The following is a 15239-nucleotide window of genomic DNA, read 5'->3' as shown; positions in this document are numbered from 1 at the left end:
GCTTTCACGTGGACAAAGAACAAGTCATTGCCAACCCTGAAGCTTACAAAACGGATAAAAGTTAACAGTGATTTAAATTGACTGAGGAGATGGATGCAGCAAGGTGCTTAACAAGCAACAGAAAGCAAAAAAAAAATATGACATTTTGACATTTTTCTGGGACACTGCCACTCTGGAAGAGCTGAGCATCCCCAAGCCAGCAGAGCCTCTGGCTGAGTGCTGTTACAGAACAATTTCTGTTCCCCGTGTAAGCACCAAGAGGACAAGAGGATTAGCACCTCCCTGCCTGGGATCATGCCCACTGCCACAAAACCCACTGCTTCCTCTGCTCACAAATTCCTTCTGAGTGAATACTCAGAGAGGAATCGCAAGACTAGCTACAGACCCAGCAAATAAACCTTACAGGCGGGTTCACAGAACCTAACCCACCCCTAACATTTTTAGCCCCTGCTTCAGTTAGGAGAGGGGCTAACCACAGCAAGAGCGTGACAATGGGTACGTGCAACTGTAAAACCAGAGCATGAGATGCCTGGAAAACAGGTAGTGTCCTTGCAACACATCACAGGGAGCGTGACAACCTCTCATCCACACGCAGGAGATTAGTTGGAACTGCAACAGGCAGAGAAAATGATTTCTTCTCCCTCCTCTCTTCTATTTTGTGAAAGAAGACCGTGTGCTTCACCTCACTTTTGTTTTGAGGCTCGCAGGGCTCCGTCTTTTGCAAAGGAAAACAAGAAATAGGTCTGTGTATTTGCCATCTTTATCTAAACCAAGGCACACAAGGAGAAGAACTGCTGAATCCTGTCCTGCACACGTTCAAGCAGGAGATGAAGAAGGTTCTACACCAAATTTCTAGAGCAGCAGCCAAAAGGAACCAGTTAAAGACAATCTGATTTGCCTATAAACAGAAAATAGGATACAGCTTCCCACAAATAAGGAGAAATCAATTTAGTAACAGGGTCTGTTCTATTTCTGAATTTCCCATTTCTGAATACCTACACGTGGAACAAGCAGTTGCCAACCAGACTTTTTAATTCAATAGGAAAACGCTGCAGTGGTACAATAGTGGCTGAAGAGCACCAGACTAGAAATAAAGCTTAACAGCAAGTTAACCACCCACGGAAAAAAACCTACAGATAATTATAGGGGGGTTTGCATCACTGGCAGTTTTGAGATCAGTGGCTTCTAGAAAAGATGCATTAGATCGCAACTATCTCAAAACAGGAATTCAGAAGCCATATGGTCTTTGCCATGCAGCCCCCAAGGTGAGCGAAGGAGGAGGCAGGAGGTGCTCCAAGCACACAGCACAAGTTCCCCTGTGCCCTGTGGAGAGGCTCCTGGTGGAGCAGGCTGTCCCCCTGCACCCATGGGTCCCACACGGAGCAGATCTCCACGCTGCAGCCCGTGGAGGAGCCCCCGGTGGAGCAGGGGGGCTGGGGGGAGCACTAATAGTCATGCCAAGTCTGTTTTGCTCACCAATTAGCATTGTGGGCAATCTCCTTGTCCTTATTTCGACCCATGAGCATCTTTTCTTCTCTTCTCCTTCTGAGGAGGGGGAGTGAGAATGCAGCACAGTGGTGCTGAGCTACCTACTGGTGTGAAACAAACCACCAGGCTTATGTGCAGAAAGAAAAAAGCCTGCTTACATCGATTTAAGAATCCAAGAAGAAAATGAGAAAAAGGGTCTTAAATAATTCTAATAGTGTTTGTACCAAAGCCATAACCTGTAAAAATGCATTTAAAATTGTTGCTTCATTCTCCGTGTAGGAATACAGAACCTCTCCCCAAGATGAGCACACTCGCTGGATGCCATTTCTCAAACAGAACTCGCTGCTACAGCTACTTACCACAAAAGAAAAACAACTTCAGATGCCTGCCTTTGACCCTTGTTTCTCCTTAGAAGATAACTGCGATATTCCTCCGCTATAAAATCACAAGGAAAATAACTAACAGCTCTTCACATGACCAGGTCTTTAGCTTAATATGAAAAACCGAATTACTTTCTCAGGCAAGCTACAGCTCACTGAAAGCCTTAATATTGTCTGGGTTTTTTAATGCAAGTGGAAAGAGAAATCCCTGTTGAACCTGAATTCTACTCTAAGTGTGAACATCCTAATTATATTATTTCCTGTAATATAAAGCTAAAATTCTTCTAGAATATTATTATTATCATAATGAAAATTGTCATTAGCAAAGTCCCTTCTCCCTCTAGCACTCATTAGCACCAAAGGAAGGAAAGTAGAATATAATTTATTATTTGGAGGAAGAAGACTTCCATAAAACAGAGATTAAATGCCACACTTTAAAACAAAACATGGCTGAAAATCATAGAATCACAGAATCATTTAGGTTGGAAAAGACTACAAGGGGAATGTTAATTCATGCAGCTTTTGATTTTAGAAACTAATTTGAAAGGTAGCCAACTAAAAAAACCCTCAATCTCTTGGATTCATAAAGGAGGGATTGTATTATTTCAACAACATCTATCATCATACTTCCTCAATATACAGGATGCATCTGGGAAAAATAGGTCTAAAGTTCAAGGGGCAAAAAAAAAAACAAGACTGGAAAGTCAGTACAACACATACAACACCTCATTATGTCCACCATTATGTTCTGGAAATCCATCAGGAATAAATACCATCCACACTTTGCTTTTTGGTATCCAGAAAGTAGATGGAATGCTGTGGAATATGGCACTGAATCACAAAGCAGTAAGAAACCCAAACTAAAATGTGAGTCCCCAAAAATATGAAAAGAGAAAACAGGTTTAGGAAAAGATATTCTGAAAGAAGTAAAGGCAGTCTGGTTCCTGCTCAAAGAAAAGGAACAAAGGACAGCATGCAATTAGTAATTACAGGGTAACGAAAAGCTACTAGACAGAACACTGATTCAAACCACAGCTCATTAAGAGCCTACAGACAAACAGAAGTTTAAAAGCATGTTTTTGTCTATCATTAACAGACACACAGCACCTCTTAACACAAATATCACCAAGTTGTCTATAAAACAAATTATAACACTGGAATTGAGCATCACGTTGTTTTTACAGACAAAGGATCCAAGTACAGAGGGCTTGTGTGAAGGCCACAGAACAGAGTGGCACAGCACGAAAGGCAACGTAAGGGTGCTGCCATCCAGATCTATGCCTTCGACATTACAACCAGCCCTACGGAGCAGAGAAAAGTCTTTACAAAAGATGACAAAAGTTTTGGGGCTCTTTCTTATGGACGTTCCTTGACTTCATAAACATACAAATAGCAGCCTAAATTAAATTATACACAATTGCACTTCGTAGTTCGAGCAGAATAAATTCAAGATGACATGTGGTCTTTCAAGGTATTAGGGACCAGAACATGAAATTCCACAGATCTGGAACAAAGGCCCATTTTAAAAACAGCTGTAACGTGAGCTGGAAATCAAGCCAACGCATATTTGCATAAAACAAACCTTTGCTTTGGTGGCAGCTGAGGCAAGAGCAGCAGCTGCAGCTGTAGCTACGTTTCCTTCCGAGATTTCATGTTCCACTTTCTTCTTCCCAGCCTCATTTTCTTTGTCTTTGCTTGCATCAACGTTCTCCTTGTTCTCTTCTGTCTCCTTTTCTTCTGAAAGAGATTTCCCACCACCTTTGTTACGTGCATTCTCCCTTTGTTAACAGTATCACTCAGGATGGGAATTGCACTTCACGCACTGCTATTGGCCAAACAAATCCATTCATCCACAGCCACATTCCTCTGTAACACTACTGCCACTCGCCCAAATGCTGACGTGGGAACAATTTTAGAGGATCTGATCCAACAAACACGGCAAGTTTAAACATTTTTAGTTTTCCTCCTGTCAATTCATCTTCTGCCATCAGCTTTCTTTCATTAGGACGCGTGTAGCTGCATTTCCAAATCAACTCCATTATTACCTCTGCTTTTATACGTGAATCCAAGCATGGCTTGTTCTACCTGGTGCTAAAATACTGATTGCAAGTTCCAGAGAAAATCAATGTATCCACCAGGTACAAGGGGAACGTGTTAAAAATAAATAACAAGAGTAACAACTTAGGTAGGGAAAATAGGGACTTGCTAACCTGTCAAAACAAAGGCTTCACATCACTTCACAGGGAAATGGAGCTAGCACATCACCTTATAAGCATAGAAGTGAGCAGTCCCATTTCTTTGCATCAAAAATGATCAAATGGTGTGTAATACAGGCAGAAAAAAAGAATTTGGGACCTATACTCACTTTGCCATTGCAATTTCTTCACCCAGTCATAACACACACTGAAAGCTCAGCTCAGCTGAGGTCTAAAATGAGTTCAAGAAAGAATTTAGTGCCTGAGCTTTGCAGTGAAATTAAACTAGAGTATTTACTACTGAACCATGAAGCAGCCTGATGTGCAAGACAAAATATTTCTGCCACAGTTGAGTTTATAGTCTATTCCAACAATTTTAGAGGAAGGCTATTAAAGCTAACGCAGCTTGAGGAACAGCTGGGAATCATTACCTGTCTTGGTGTCTGCAGTCACTTCGCTATCTTGTTCTTTTTCTGGGTTTCTCTCGTTTTCTCCTTCTTGTGCTTTATCACCTTCCTCAATTTCACTCTCCACTTTGTTTTCAACCTAAATGGGATGAAGGATTGTTTGGAGAATGAGAGCTACGCAAGACATTCGATGTTAACATGGTTTATATAGCTTTCAAATTAATTCACTATCATAAAGGAAGAGATTAAGTTTTAAAGACTGACTTCGACTTCAGCCCATTTTGACAACCATGCCCACAATCTGAACAGACAAAGGAACTGCCATACTGGACGGAAATCTACCAGATATAGTAACCCAGGTAAAATGCTTCGATTGAAGGCACATGAAACCCTGAAGTAAGATGACAGGTAAGAATATCATCTACTCCGCATGCTGTCACCATTTATTCTGGTGGTTTGTGCACCATTCTCCTATCTTTTCCATCTAACAACTCATACAGCTTTCAGCAATACCCACATCACCTCCAAATGCCAAGGTCACAACAGCATCTTGTGGCAGTAAACACTACAACGGAATTACATATTGCAGGGGGGTGCTTCTGTCCAGGAATTGGTGGGAAAGAGCAATGGTTGAAAAGTAAAATACAAATATTTGTTAAAAATCTAGGTGCCTTAAGATAGTATTCATAAAATCAGCAGCAGCTTCGTGCATAGGACTGGAAATATCATTTTCCACTTATGAATAATCCAATCCAAAAATGTTTCTCGTTTATTCTGATTTAAAGAACAAAGCATCTTTTCAAGCTCTAACCAAGAAGTCTTCTATACGTGCATCTACCTAAGTGCACCCAACTATTTATCAGGAATACAGCGTAAGAACTATCTGAGAGCAAGTGAGAAGTAACATCAAGTGTACAGACAGCAACGCTTACGTCACTTTATCTCATTCCTCTGATGAAGCACGCAACACAGAAATGCCATCTGTTGTTGCAGATAAGTGCCTACCACTACTCATTTAGCAGAGTGATGTTCGAATTCCAGCATATTAGTTTTAATTGCAGTTTAATGCCACTGGCTGTGATTGTTCCAGACCTAATGTTGACCGTCTGAAAAGAGGTACTGCGTTTGTAGACACGATGTTATAAAACTCCCTCTTAAAAAAAATTGCATTCTTGTAAGCATTATCAACAGCCTGAAGGAATTAATTTCTAATCTGATTTTTATTGGCAGGCTGCATCGCACCTGACATCAAAAGCACACACTACACACACCTATAACCAAATTTTAACACTGACTTCTGCAGAGGAGTTTTACTGACCAGCTCAGCTATGGACACCTTCATTTAGTCAGATCTCCTTTGCCCACATCCGTGGAACTGAGAACGGTTCCAGAAACAGCCAACAAAGCCCCAAGTGATCGCACAGACTGACCAGACCTAACTCACATTGCCACTGGAGACTTGTGACAATAGCTAATAATCATTCAGGTCGTCTGTTCAGCTCCACACAAGCTACTCAAAAATGGTTGCCAAATACTGCAAGGAATCCAAACAACTCACCATTTTCCAGGAAAGCCCTGATCTCTCTAATCCTGACGGAGCTGAAAGCTGTATTCAACTTCGGAAAGGCAATTTGCCAAAAGACAAACTTTTCTAGGGCAAGACTTCAAAGTGATGCTTGCTTTGGACTACTACAAGTCATGAACCAGAACAAACCAATGTCCTTCTGCAGCTTAAGTCTCTACAATTAGTTTGATATTGCCTGCTTTGCATTTCCTCCCAGTCCCAACTTTTTCTCAGGACTAGGAAAAAACACGCCAGCCATTTGTCCAGCACAAGCAACATCTCTGTGACTTAATCACTCATTAAAAACCGAAGTACTAGGAATACTGGGAACTGTTAGGGAAGTTCATTCACTAAGGACTGACCAGCACACTACCACCTACCTTTTTTTCAGCAGACACTTTGGAATTTAGTAATTCAGGTCTGTAAGTATCAGAAGTATCTTTTCAGAAACAGCATGCTGAACTAAGCTTACCTTCTCAGACTGCTGCCCATCTGTTTCTGTTTCCATTTTTTCTTCTTCAGCTCCATCTGAGAATATAAATAAAGTCCTTAGAATTGTCACAACATCCACTTATTATACTTATTTCAGAGTTAACTGAAATTTTCTGTTCTCTACTGACAGTAGCTTATGAAGAAAGCCATACAGCACTAAACTCCTGGAAAACCCAATTCTATTACACTAATCTTACTTTAAACATCAAGTTTACTCGCACATTTAAATTTAACAGGCTTTTATTTACAGTCCAACAAGAAGGACAAAGCATTAAGTTATCTGTGCTCTACTCAAACACCCGATTTACCCACACAGGGAGAAAACCCCAAATCTATCTATCTTAGTTACATAAAGAGGAGTATAATGTACAGCTCTGCAGTATTCAAGTCATACAGTAATTCCCATTGGTAAGGCGAAGTATTATAAAATGTTTTTCCCAATACAGCCAATTTGATTCTGTAGATGGTTGTCAGCTGCATGATTAACCTCAATTACAGTGCTGCCAGACTTGTAATTCCTCCTTAGCACAAGATCCCCTGAGCTGCTTTTGATGAAAGGTCCACCCAGCAGCACTGTCGCGCGTTGCAGGTCAACTGAAGATCTAAATTGCATCTTGCAGGTGGTAAAAAAACCGGAGTTCTGCGTTGAAGGTTGCCAAAGCAGGCTTTAAAATAATTATTCAACACCGAAGTAATACTGAGCCCTAGCCAATTTGTTAAAGCTGACACTGTTGTTAAACACTAAGCACCTCTTGCTGTTTTTCGCCCCAAAAAGCACTGGAGGCGAGCAATTCTTCTCCTTGGTGGTTCTGGCATGAAACCCAGCCTCGTGCCCCGTTTTGCATCCTTGGTACCTGCTGCTCCCTGCACAAACACCATGACCACTGGGTTCCCAGGTACGGCCCGACCCTGAGCTTACCTCAAAGCATGTTTCCCCCCAGAGCACTGTGAGAAGTATCCAAGCCCTCAGAAACACATTTAGAAGAATGAAGATGTTTTTGAGTTCCTACATCGTATGAGTTACCAAAAGGGGAGCAGCACAGAGCACACGAGGCCAAATATCTTGTTACTGCCTGCTAGCACTTGATGCCAGGCACGGCGTGTGGTTACAGACAATCGAATCGATTTTCCAGGTATTTCACATGCGATGTAGAACCACAGGTCCCAGTGAATCAGAACTGAACAATGATGCTTGAGTCAAAGAAACTGGTCCAAAAGGTGCCCTGCGATAGATGTTCTTGGACAATCCTCTCACTCAGGCCTTAATCATTCACTCTCTTGCTTCCTCCTCAGCTGAAATGAGAGCAATACTTGAGGCTTTGTATTGAAGAAAGATCAATGAAGGGATCCAGGTTAAACCCAAACGCTTTATTTGCTTTCTGAGAACAAAATATTATTACGACTCCTTAAAAACCCAACTGCAGCTTCCCAGCTAGGCACTCAACAAGCCACGCATCGCATCTGAGCATAAGAGCTGGTTGTTGGTTTGGTACAGAGCAAGAAAATAAGGCTCCCAGATTTGTAAAGAGCACGATTTCCAAGATACTCTAAAAAAGCAGAGCTAGCGTGTGCCTTCAGTGCTAACACCAAAGAACACAACGGCGTTGTCACAAGAAGCTAGAAGCACATAACGTGAACCATTTGGACACTTGGCAGGTTTCTCACTGCTTTGGATGTGTGGGTCTGGACGCCACCCACTGCCTTTTATGCATTTTTCATATTTTGAACCCAAAATGAGTTTCCCAGACACACAGAAAAACCTGACCTTGACCACAAGCACCTTCGGAGTGCCCAGCCTCAGCTTCGATACTCGACTACATGCTTCCTGCTGCTGCTCATTTTGCTTTTTGGCTGACGAGACTGAGCTCTTCAAGCTAATAACCTCTTATTTACTGTCTGTGTGGCATTCAAACAGCCACAACAGAGACATCTGAAGGGTTCTGCCAAAACAGAGCCAGACCCCCTTGAGTTACAGACTGCTGTCTGAGTACCAGCTGACCAGTTATCATCCCTTCTAATTTTGGCATCTGCAAAGGGAGATAATAAATAGCCCAACTGGTATGCGAGACTAAAACGAGGCAAAAGAAAAAAAAAAAAAAATCCATCTTCTGTCAATGCTACAGCAGTAAAGCTGTTACCACGTGCTGGATGCATGCACCCTGTAAGAGAAGTGTTTTAACAGGGGTTAGTATATCCCTGTCCTCAGGACAGATCTTTTGGTTTGTTTATAGCCTTTGGTTCATTCATTTATTCCTTTACAGAACATTTAATTAAACGTTCCTGCTAACGAAAGCAGGTCTCTTCAGGGTAAGAGGATAACAACAAATGCATTGATAGCAAATACCACAAAGGAATCTGAATAATGTAGTACTATTTCCCAATATATTTCCCATATGGACTGTTTACTCAACCAAGAAACACCGATCTGTTTGCAGCACCCAGATGTTCTGTAAGAACAAAAGGGAAACTTCAGCACAATCCTGTACTCTTTGTCTGGGACCTGAGACCCAAAAGACCTGACACCAGTAAAATTTCATGTATGGAGGCATTAAAAAGGGAGCTTATTTAGATCACTGGCTCCAGCATATGCTTTTGTACCAGTATAAATCTGCTGGTGAAAAGCCTTTATCCAACTCTAAGCTTCTGAAGACTTTGGTTAGTGTAAGGGTGCTCATTTTCTGTAACCCTTACTTTACTGGGAATTCCCACGTGCTATGCTGAAGCAAAACAGATGCACAAAATGTTTTCCTTCAACAGCAATTGTTCTGTGGAAAGGTTTTTACAAGAATCCCCTCAATATATATGGAAAAAAATAACAATCTCTGACAGAGATGATGGTTTTTGAAGCAGATAAACCTACTTATCTGAAGTATCTGCCACCAAAACTAACTTCGTTGTGGATAGGGACACACCTTCTCAGAAGTTGTAACTCCAAGTTAGGATTTGGTGACCTAATAACAACTCAGGGGAAACCTAGGTTAGATTTTCTCAGCCAGCTGTTTCAAACCTAGAAGCAGAGCTTCAACCTGTGCTTAGAAGTGTCATTCCTACCATCAGGATACAGTATAACTGAAAGAAAAAAGGTCTGCATGAACAACCCAGAACTTAAATGCAGGGAGGAGCAGAGCAGTTCTGAAGCTCAGAGTAAAGCAGGCTACAAAAAAATGTCCATAAACTGAAGCTTTAAGTAGAAAAGAGGAGATGTCTGTCTTAAGAGCTCATAATGTGATGATTCGTTTGCTGTTCTGGAAGCTGACAGCCTGTAGCTCAGGTTCCTCAGCCTGGACTCAGGTCTCAGCACCCCGTACCACTGCACTGCTCTCACCTCCCAAGGGCTTCCAGTCTGAGCAGTCCCCACAAACCTGCAGCCTCACCTTTATAGTCTGCTGGAGGGGAAAAAAAAATCTCTACAAAGTTTTTGTCATGCAACTGCATGCCTTTTGCTCAGGATCACCAAATGGGGGACAGCACTCCCAGCTAGATACACATTCCTGGTCATATGTGATAGAAAGCTGGAGGTAAGAATCATGCAAGTTGCCCCTGAGACACCATAAAGTCAAGTCCTGTAGGACACAAATCTTCCTGCTCTATCCAAAAAGCCAGTTTGTTCCCGGGTCTGTTAGATAGGACTGACTTCTCTTTCTACCCTAAGATCAGCTTGGGGTGGTGGTTTTGGTTTTCTGATTACGATGCACGTCAAGGTTTCCAGTCCCGAGATAAAGGGGAGCAGTGACTAACAACGTGTGATTACCTGCAGAAAGCAAAGATACCAGCACAGGACGAGTTCGTGGAGGTTTACAACGTGCTACCTATCAAGCATGGGGTCGAAGGCATTTGCTATTAAATCCCCATGTGTACTGGGGCAAGTTTTATTAAGCATTTATTTTTTACTTGTAGACCATTGTTGAGTGACTCCTGCCACAGAAGCCGTCCCAAGGCAAACACACACCCTAAGAGGGCAAACTCTTTTCCCCCAAGCTTTAAAAAAAAATCTCAAGGAAAAAAAAAAACAAATACAGCATCTCTCAGTAAGGCAAGTGCCCTTCAACTCTCCCCTGCTACATCTAGCAAACCTTTCCCTAAGCTCAGCACGCTTTTGTATTACAGAGGGACGCATCCAGCTGCAGGAAGAGTTGGAAGGGGTGTGTGTGTGACAGTAAGATTGTTGTGAACATCCTGATTTAGCTTAGGTTTTCGAGTCCTGGCTAGAAGATCAAATGTTATTTTAAAATCAGGATGACAACTTTAGGCAGGTTGTAGTCAATGGCTTTTGAAAACTGTTCTCTTCTATTAGCCAGCGAGCCTCTATCTGCAGTGACAGCGCTACGCCTCTGCGGTTCCCACTGGCATAAACCATTCCGTGCCTGTACACGTCGAGGAGACCGTGCTGAAATACTACATGTAGTAAGAAAAAAAGCGATCGGTTATTAGTTTGGGCATTAAATAAGTTTATTGGGATTCAAGCAGGTTTGTTTCTAGCTTACGGGCTGCAGGAAGTACCTCTAAGCCATTAGAGCTTCAAAAAAATTAATTTTGAATTCAAGAATGAAGAAATTTTTAAAAAAATACACCATGTTTCTGAGCCTCTGCATGAGAATAACAGAAATTACTCCTGCATTTCAGTGAGATCCAAACACCTTAATGATTGAAAGAGGTTAAAAACACAACGACGTAATTGGATGAGGTAATGAAAACAGAACTGACAATGAAAACGAGGATTGATTAATTAGAGATACGTGTTCCTAATAAAAAAAGAAGAGAAATTTAAGACCCAATAATCCCTTTTACAGGGCACCGGTGAAGCTCTTTAACACTTCGCCAGGTCTGGTATCATACCTTGAAACCTGCAGGATGTGGGAAAAGAAATTAATGGCATTTCTTAAATCAACAGCAGGCAGATGGTCACAAGGCATCTCTCTAGAGGAAGAAAGCACCTGCAGAGGAGAAAGCACTGCCTCTCCACGCCCTTCTTCAAACACCTGAAGCAGCAAATATTTGTTGCTCTCCGGCAACTTGTTCTGCTTTGCATGTTATCTCCAGGAGCAGGGGGGGGCCGTGTTCTAATACATGAAGAATTTATCACTGCCTTCTGATGGAGCCCAGTGACTCTACAAAGAAGTTAAATCGACTTCAGGTCAGCAAGGGGAACCGTAAAATTTCCACTGTCATAATTTACTGCATCACCAGCAAGCAGACACTCGCAGCACAGGCAGATAAGTAGCTTCTGTTGTTGCTAGAAGAACAGGAAGCCAAACCCTACATATAAATGCAGAGCACAGAAGTTTGAGCTCAGCAGCCAGCTTTGAGCTGCCCACGAGGCATCCCTTCCCCTTTGTTTTCAATAAGGTGACACGTGCAACGTGTCAGAAGTCAGCCTTAGCTATTAATACTTAATTGAGAGGAAATATACCATAGCTATAGAAAAATCCTGGGTCTGAACGTGATAAATACGTTACCATCTAAGCCATAATTTTTTATCTTTCAAAGAAAGTCAGGACTCAATGGCCACCAGAGCTTCCTTTGCCACCGCCCCAGGCAGCTCGCACATGGACAGCACGGTGGCCCCAAGGTTGCTACAGAGAAGGAATTCCAGATTCATGAAGCTGTGCGAGTCCATCACAAGGGGATTGATGGGGGGATTGATGGGCTCAACCCTCCAACGGCACGGAGCTAGCTTACAGGCACCTGCACACATGCAAAGCGAAGGAACTGTTCAGTGTCTGTTTATTTTAGTAATGTGTGCATTATTTCAGAGTGAAAGCACACCCTAGGGACCGCATGAGAAATCATCCCGCCAAAAATGAAGCAAAATAGCTTCTTCTGGGTATGTTTTCTGCTATGTGTATTTGAGAACGTTACACGATCGTCCATAAAGTGTTAAATTCAATCATCTGTTTAAGTCGCTTACAGTTGTAGGGGAGCCCCTAAATCAGACACCATCCCCCCAGTGCCTGCTGTCCCAGATGAGCTACAGCTGGAGGCCTCCGCGCACTTGGAAATGCTTCCAGTGAAATACTTGGTAGAGTATTTCTACAATCCACGAGTAACTGCCTCCAACACAGGCACTTCAGAGACTCCCCTGTGCCTAATTCGATGCACATCTATGCAGGCAACGGAGTTAATCACCTTTGGAAAGTTATTAAGAAAGCACACGTACTCAGTAAAGACCTAAGAGGGATACTACGCACCACAGGTGCACTAAATATTCCCCTTCTCTGGAGCAAAATCCCTGGCCTGGATGGAGAACAGGCTCCTTTGTTTGCTCTCCTCCATTCACTCAATAAAACAAACGCAGGGAATCTCCTCCACCACAATCTACAACCCACAGCTGTGTAGCATCTTGGAAACTAAAAGCCAGCACCCGCCACGCTTATCACAGAATCTGAACCACTCAAGTCCGTTCTTAATTCGAACAAAGCTTTACAACATGAATCTAAAAAGAATCATCATCAGCCTTTAGAAATTGAACAATGAGGACGAGAATGAGATTCTTGGATATCGATGTAAGCTCCAGGAATCTCTTCCAGCCCCATTTCCCCCCTTTCACATCCCACGCTGCCTACAATTCGCCAATATTAAGAGCTTTCAAAAGACCGCAGAGCTATGGTATAATTTTATTTCTAAAACACACCGACTGATGAGCTTTAATTACAGTATGGAACCCTCCGTAGACATTTTTAGTTCTCTGTGGCGACGTGTAGATACAATACCTCGGGTCTAGTCATGCCAAAGGGCTCCATTTCAGCAGTTACACACCACAACGCTGCACTTCAACACCCAACACACCTCTGCACGTGCAAGCCACGGATTCCCCTACGCCCTCCAGTGCAAAGCTGTTTTGGAGGTGGAAGGAGCTGCAGATTGCGGAGTGACCCAGTTCACTCTTGCTGAGCAGCTCCCCCAGGGAGAACCATCTGCTGTTGTCCTAATTTATTCCATTAGTCACAGCCCAATACAAATCGCATTAGCTATAACAGGACAGTATTACTTAGAGAACTCACCACACAGCTCATTCAGAAATAATCGTGTTATGGTCATCTGCTCTCCAACTCCCCATATTAAATGACAGGCACTTCAGAATTGCTATTTGCAACTTGTGTGCAAATTCTCCTACAGAAAGGGCTGCCAGACCAGCGATATCACTAATGATGCCGATGATAAACTTCCACAACTGTGCTGCAGAATTAAGAATTAAGACTCAAAGTATACACGATACAGAGGTCCTTAATGTGCATGCTACAGTGAAACCTGTACTCAGAAAACAGGGAAGAGCTGAACAGAGCCACAGCAGAAAAAAAACATGTATGTATAAGCCTAAGCTTAGTTTACTTTAAAAGTAGTCATCACATTAAACCTAGTCTCGGATGGAGTAACACCTAGACTTGTTTCATAGTAGACTTGAAAATAAAACCAACCCCCTTGAACTTTCAACAGAGCTTTGATGCTTTCTGACAGTTCTGTGCAGAGCACTGCAGATACTCCAGATGCCAGTGTTTCCTTTCCAACATGTTCTCTCTTTCCAAAGCACCGAGCTGCCTGATATCAAGTCTGTCCCACTGAGCGTAGGACTAAAAAAAAGATGAGAAGGATTGAGTGGCCTGTTAATTTCTTTTTGCATTTAAGAAACACATTAATGAGTTACACACGACTTTTAAATCTTATGAGGCTCATGCCTCTACACAGAGGGTGACAGCAGGTCAAGTAGGAGACACACTAGCACAGCCCAAATCAAGCCTCCCAGTTGACCCAGATTATATTCCATTCAGTTTTATCCAAAGCTGCAGTGGCATTTAAAGATGCAGTCACTAAACTCTCCAAAACAGCTTGTGGTAAGCTGAAGAAAACAGCAGCCAACAATGATGGAGAGAAAAATTAAGATGTACTGACAAGCTGGTAGGTCTGTACCAAGCGCAGGAGGATGGAAGTCTTTGGGAAAATTAACAGGTAGGTAGCTGAATGTCCCTCCTCACTCATTTCACTGCTGTAGAAGAGCCAAAACGGAGGCGGAATGGGGTTGCACAAAGCTTTATAGGGAGTTGCAGCAAGATACACCTTTACTCACCATAGTGAAAAATAAACAACTTGCAACTGTCAAAGTTGCAGATAACAAACTTCATACCACAATAGCTGTTGAATACCACAGAAAACAGTTCAGTTGAACTCCAAAACAAGAGCTTGTTAGTACGCAGTGTAACGTACAACAACCAGAGCCAAGAACCATCACGTACCAGATCACCTCTTAATAGAAAGCTGCTCTTCTGCTACCACCAGTTAGTGTACCCAGTGCAATACTTACACTAAAACTAGTTGCCAAAAGGTGTGACAGAACATTATAGGCTCGGCTGGAGCACAAAGAGCCAATAAACCTCTGTTTGCTCTACCATAACTATGATGCTAGAAAGCCATCATCATTCAACTGCTCTCATGCTCATGGAACTGGCATGAAATCTTCCACTCTGGTGTTTTTGCCCATTCGACTTGTACACATCCCAAGCGATGGCATTTTCACTTAGCCAGCAGTAGGAAAACAAATGGCTAAAACTAAAGCTGGCCCTAAGTTCATTAATTCATTGTCAGGAGTTAATAATCCGCAGAGAGTAGAAGTGGAATGGCCTGTCACACGCGCTCCTTACCACCATTCCCATCTCCCGTTGGAGGCGAACCTAAGGTTTATTATGAGTCAGAAAGTGCCTGCTGAAATCTGATTTGCAGA

The 15239-nt window shown here is 42.5% G+C and overlaps 1 protein-coding gene across 2 annotated transcripts in view; it reads right to left on the bottom strand.

Annotated features, from left to right (window-relative positions):
* Window positions 1-15239, bottom strand: part of SMARCC1 (SWI/SNF related BAF chromatin remodeling complex subunit C1) — a 78191-nt gene that overhangs the window by 17489 nt on the left and 45463 nt on the right. For both annotated transcript variants that reach the window (XM_068673148.1, XM_068673149.1), the window contains 3 exons: window positions 6507-6562; window positions 4495-4609; window positions 3451-3605 (listed from right to left, as the gene is read on the bottom strand). In XM_068673148.1, the coding sequence (XP_068529249.1) occupies window positions 3451-3605; window positions 4495-4609; window positions 6507-6562 (326 nt within the window). The remainder of the gene's footprint in view (window positions 1-3450; window positions 3606-4494; window positions 4610-6506; window positions 6563-15239) is intronic.

Source organism: Anas acuta, chromosome 2 (assembly GCF_963932015.1).
Source record: "Anas acuta chromosome 2, bAnaAcu1.1, whole genome shotgun sequence".
In the NCBI taxonomy this organism is placed as follows: domain Eukaryota; kingdom Metazoa; phylum Chordata; class Aves; order Anseriformes; family Anatidae; genus Anas; species Anas acuta.
Note: the sequence above shows the minus strand (reverse complement) of the source record. Positions and strands in the feature narration are given on the sequence as shown.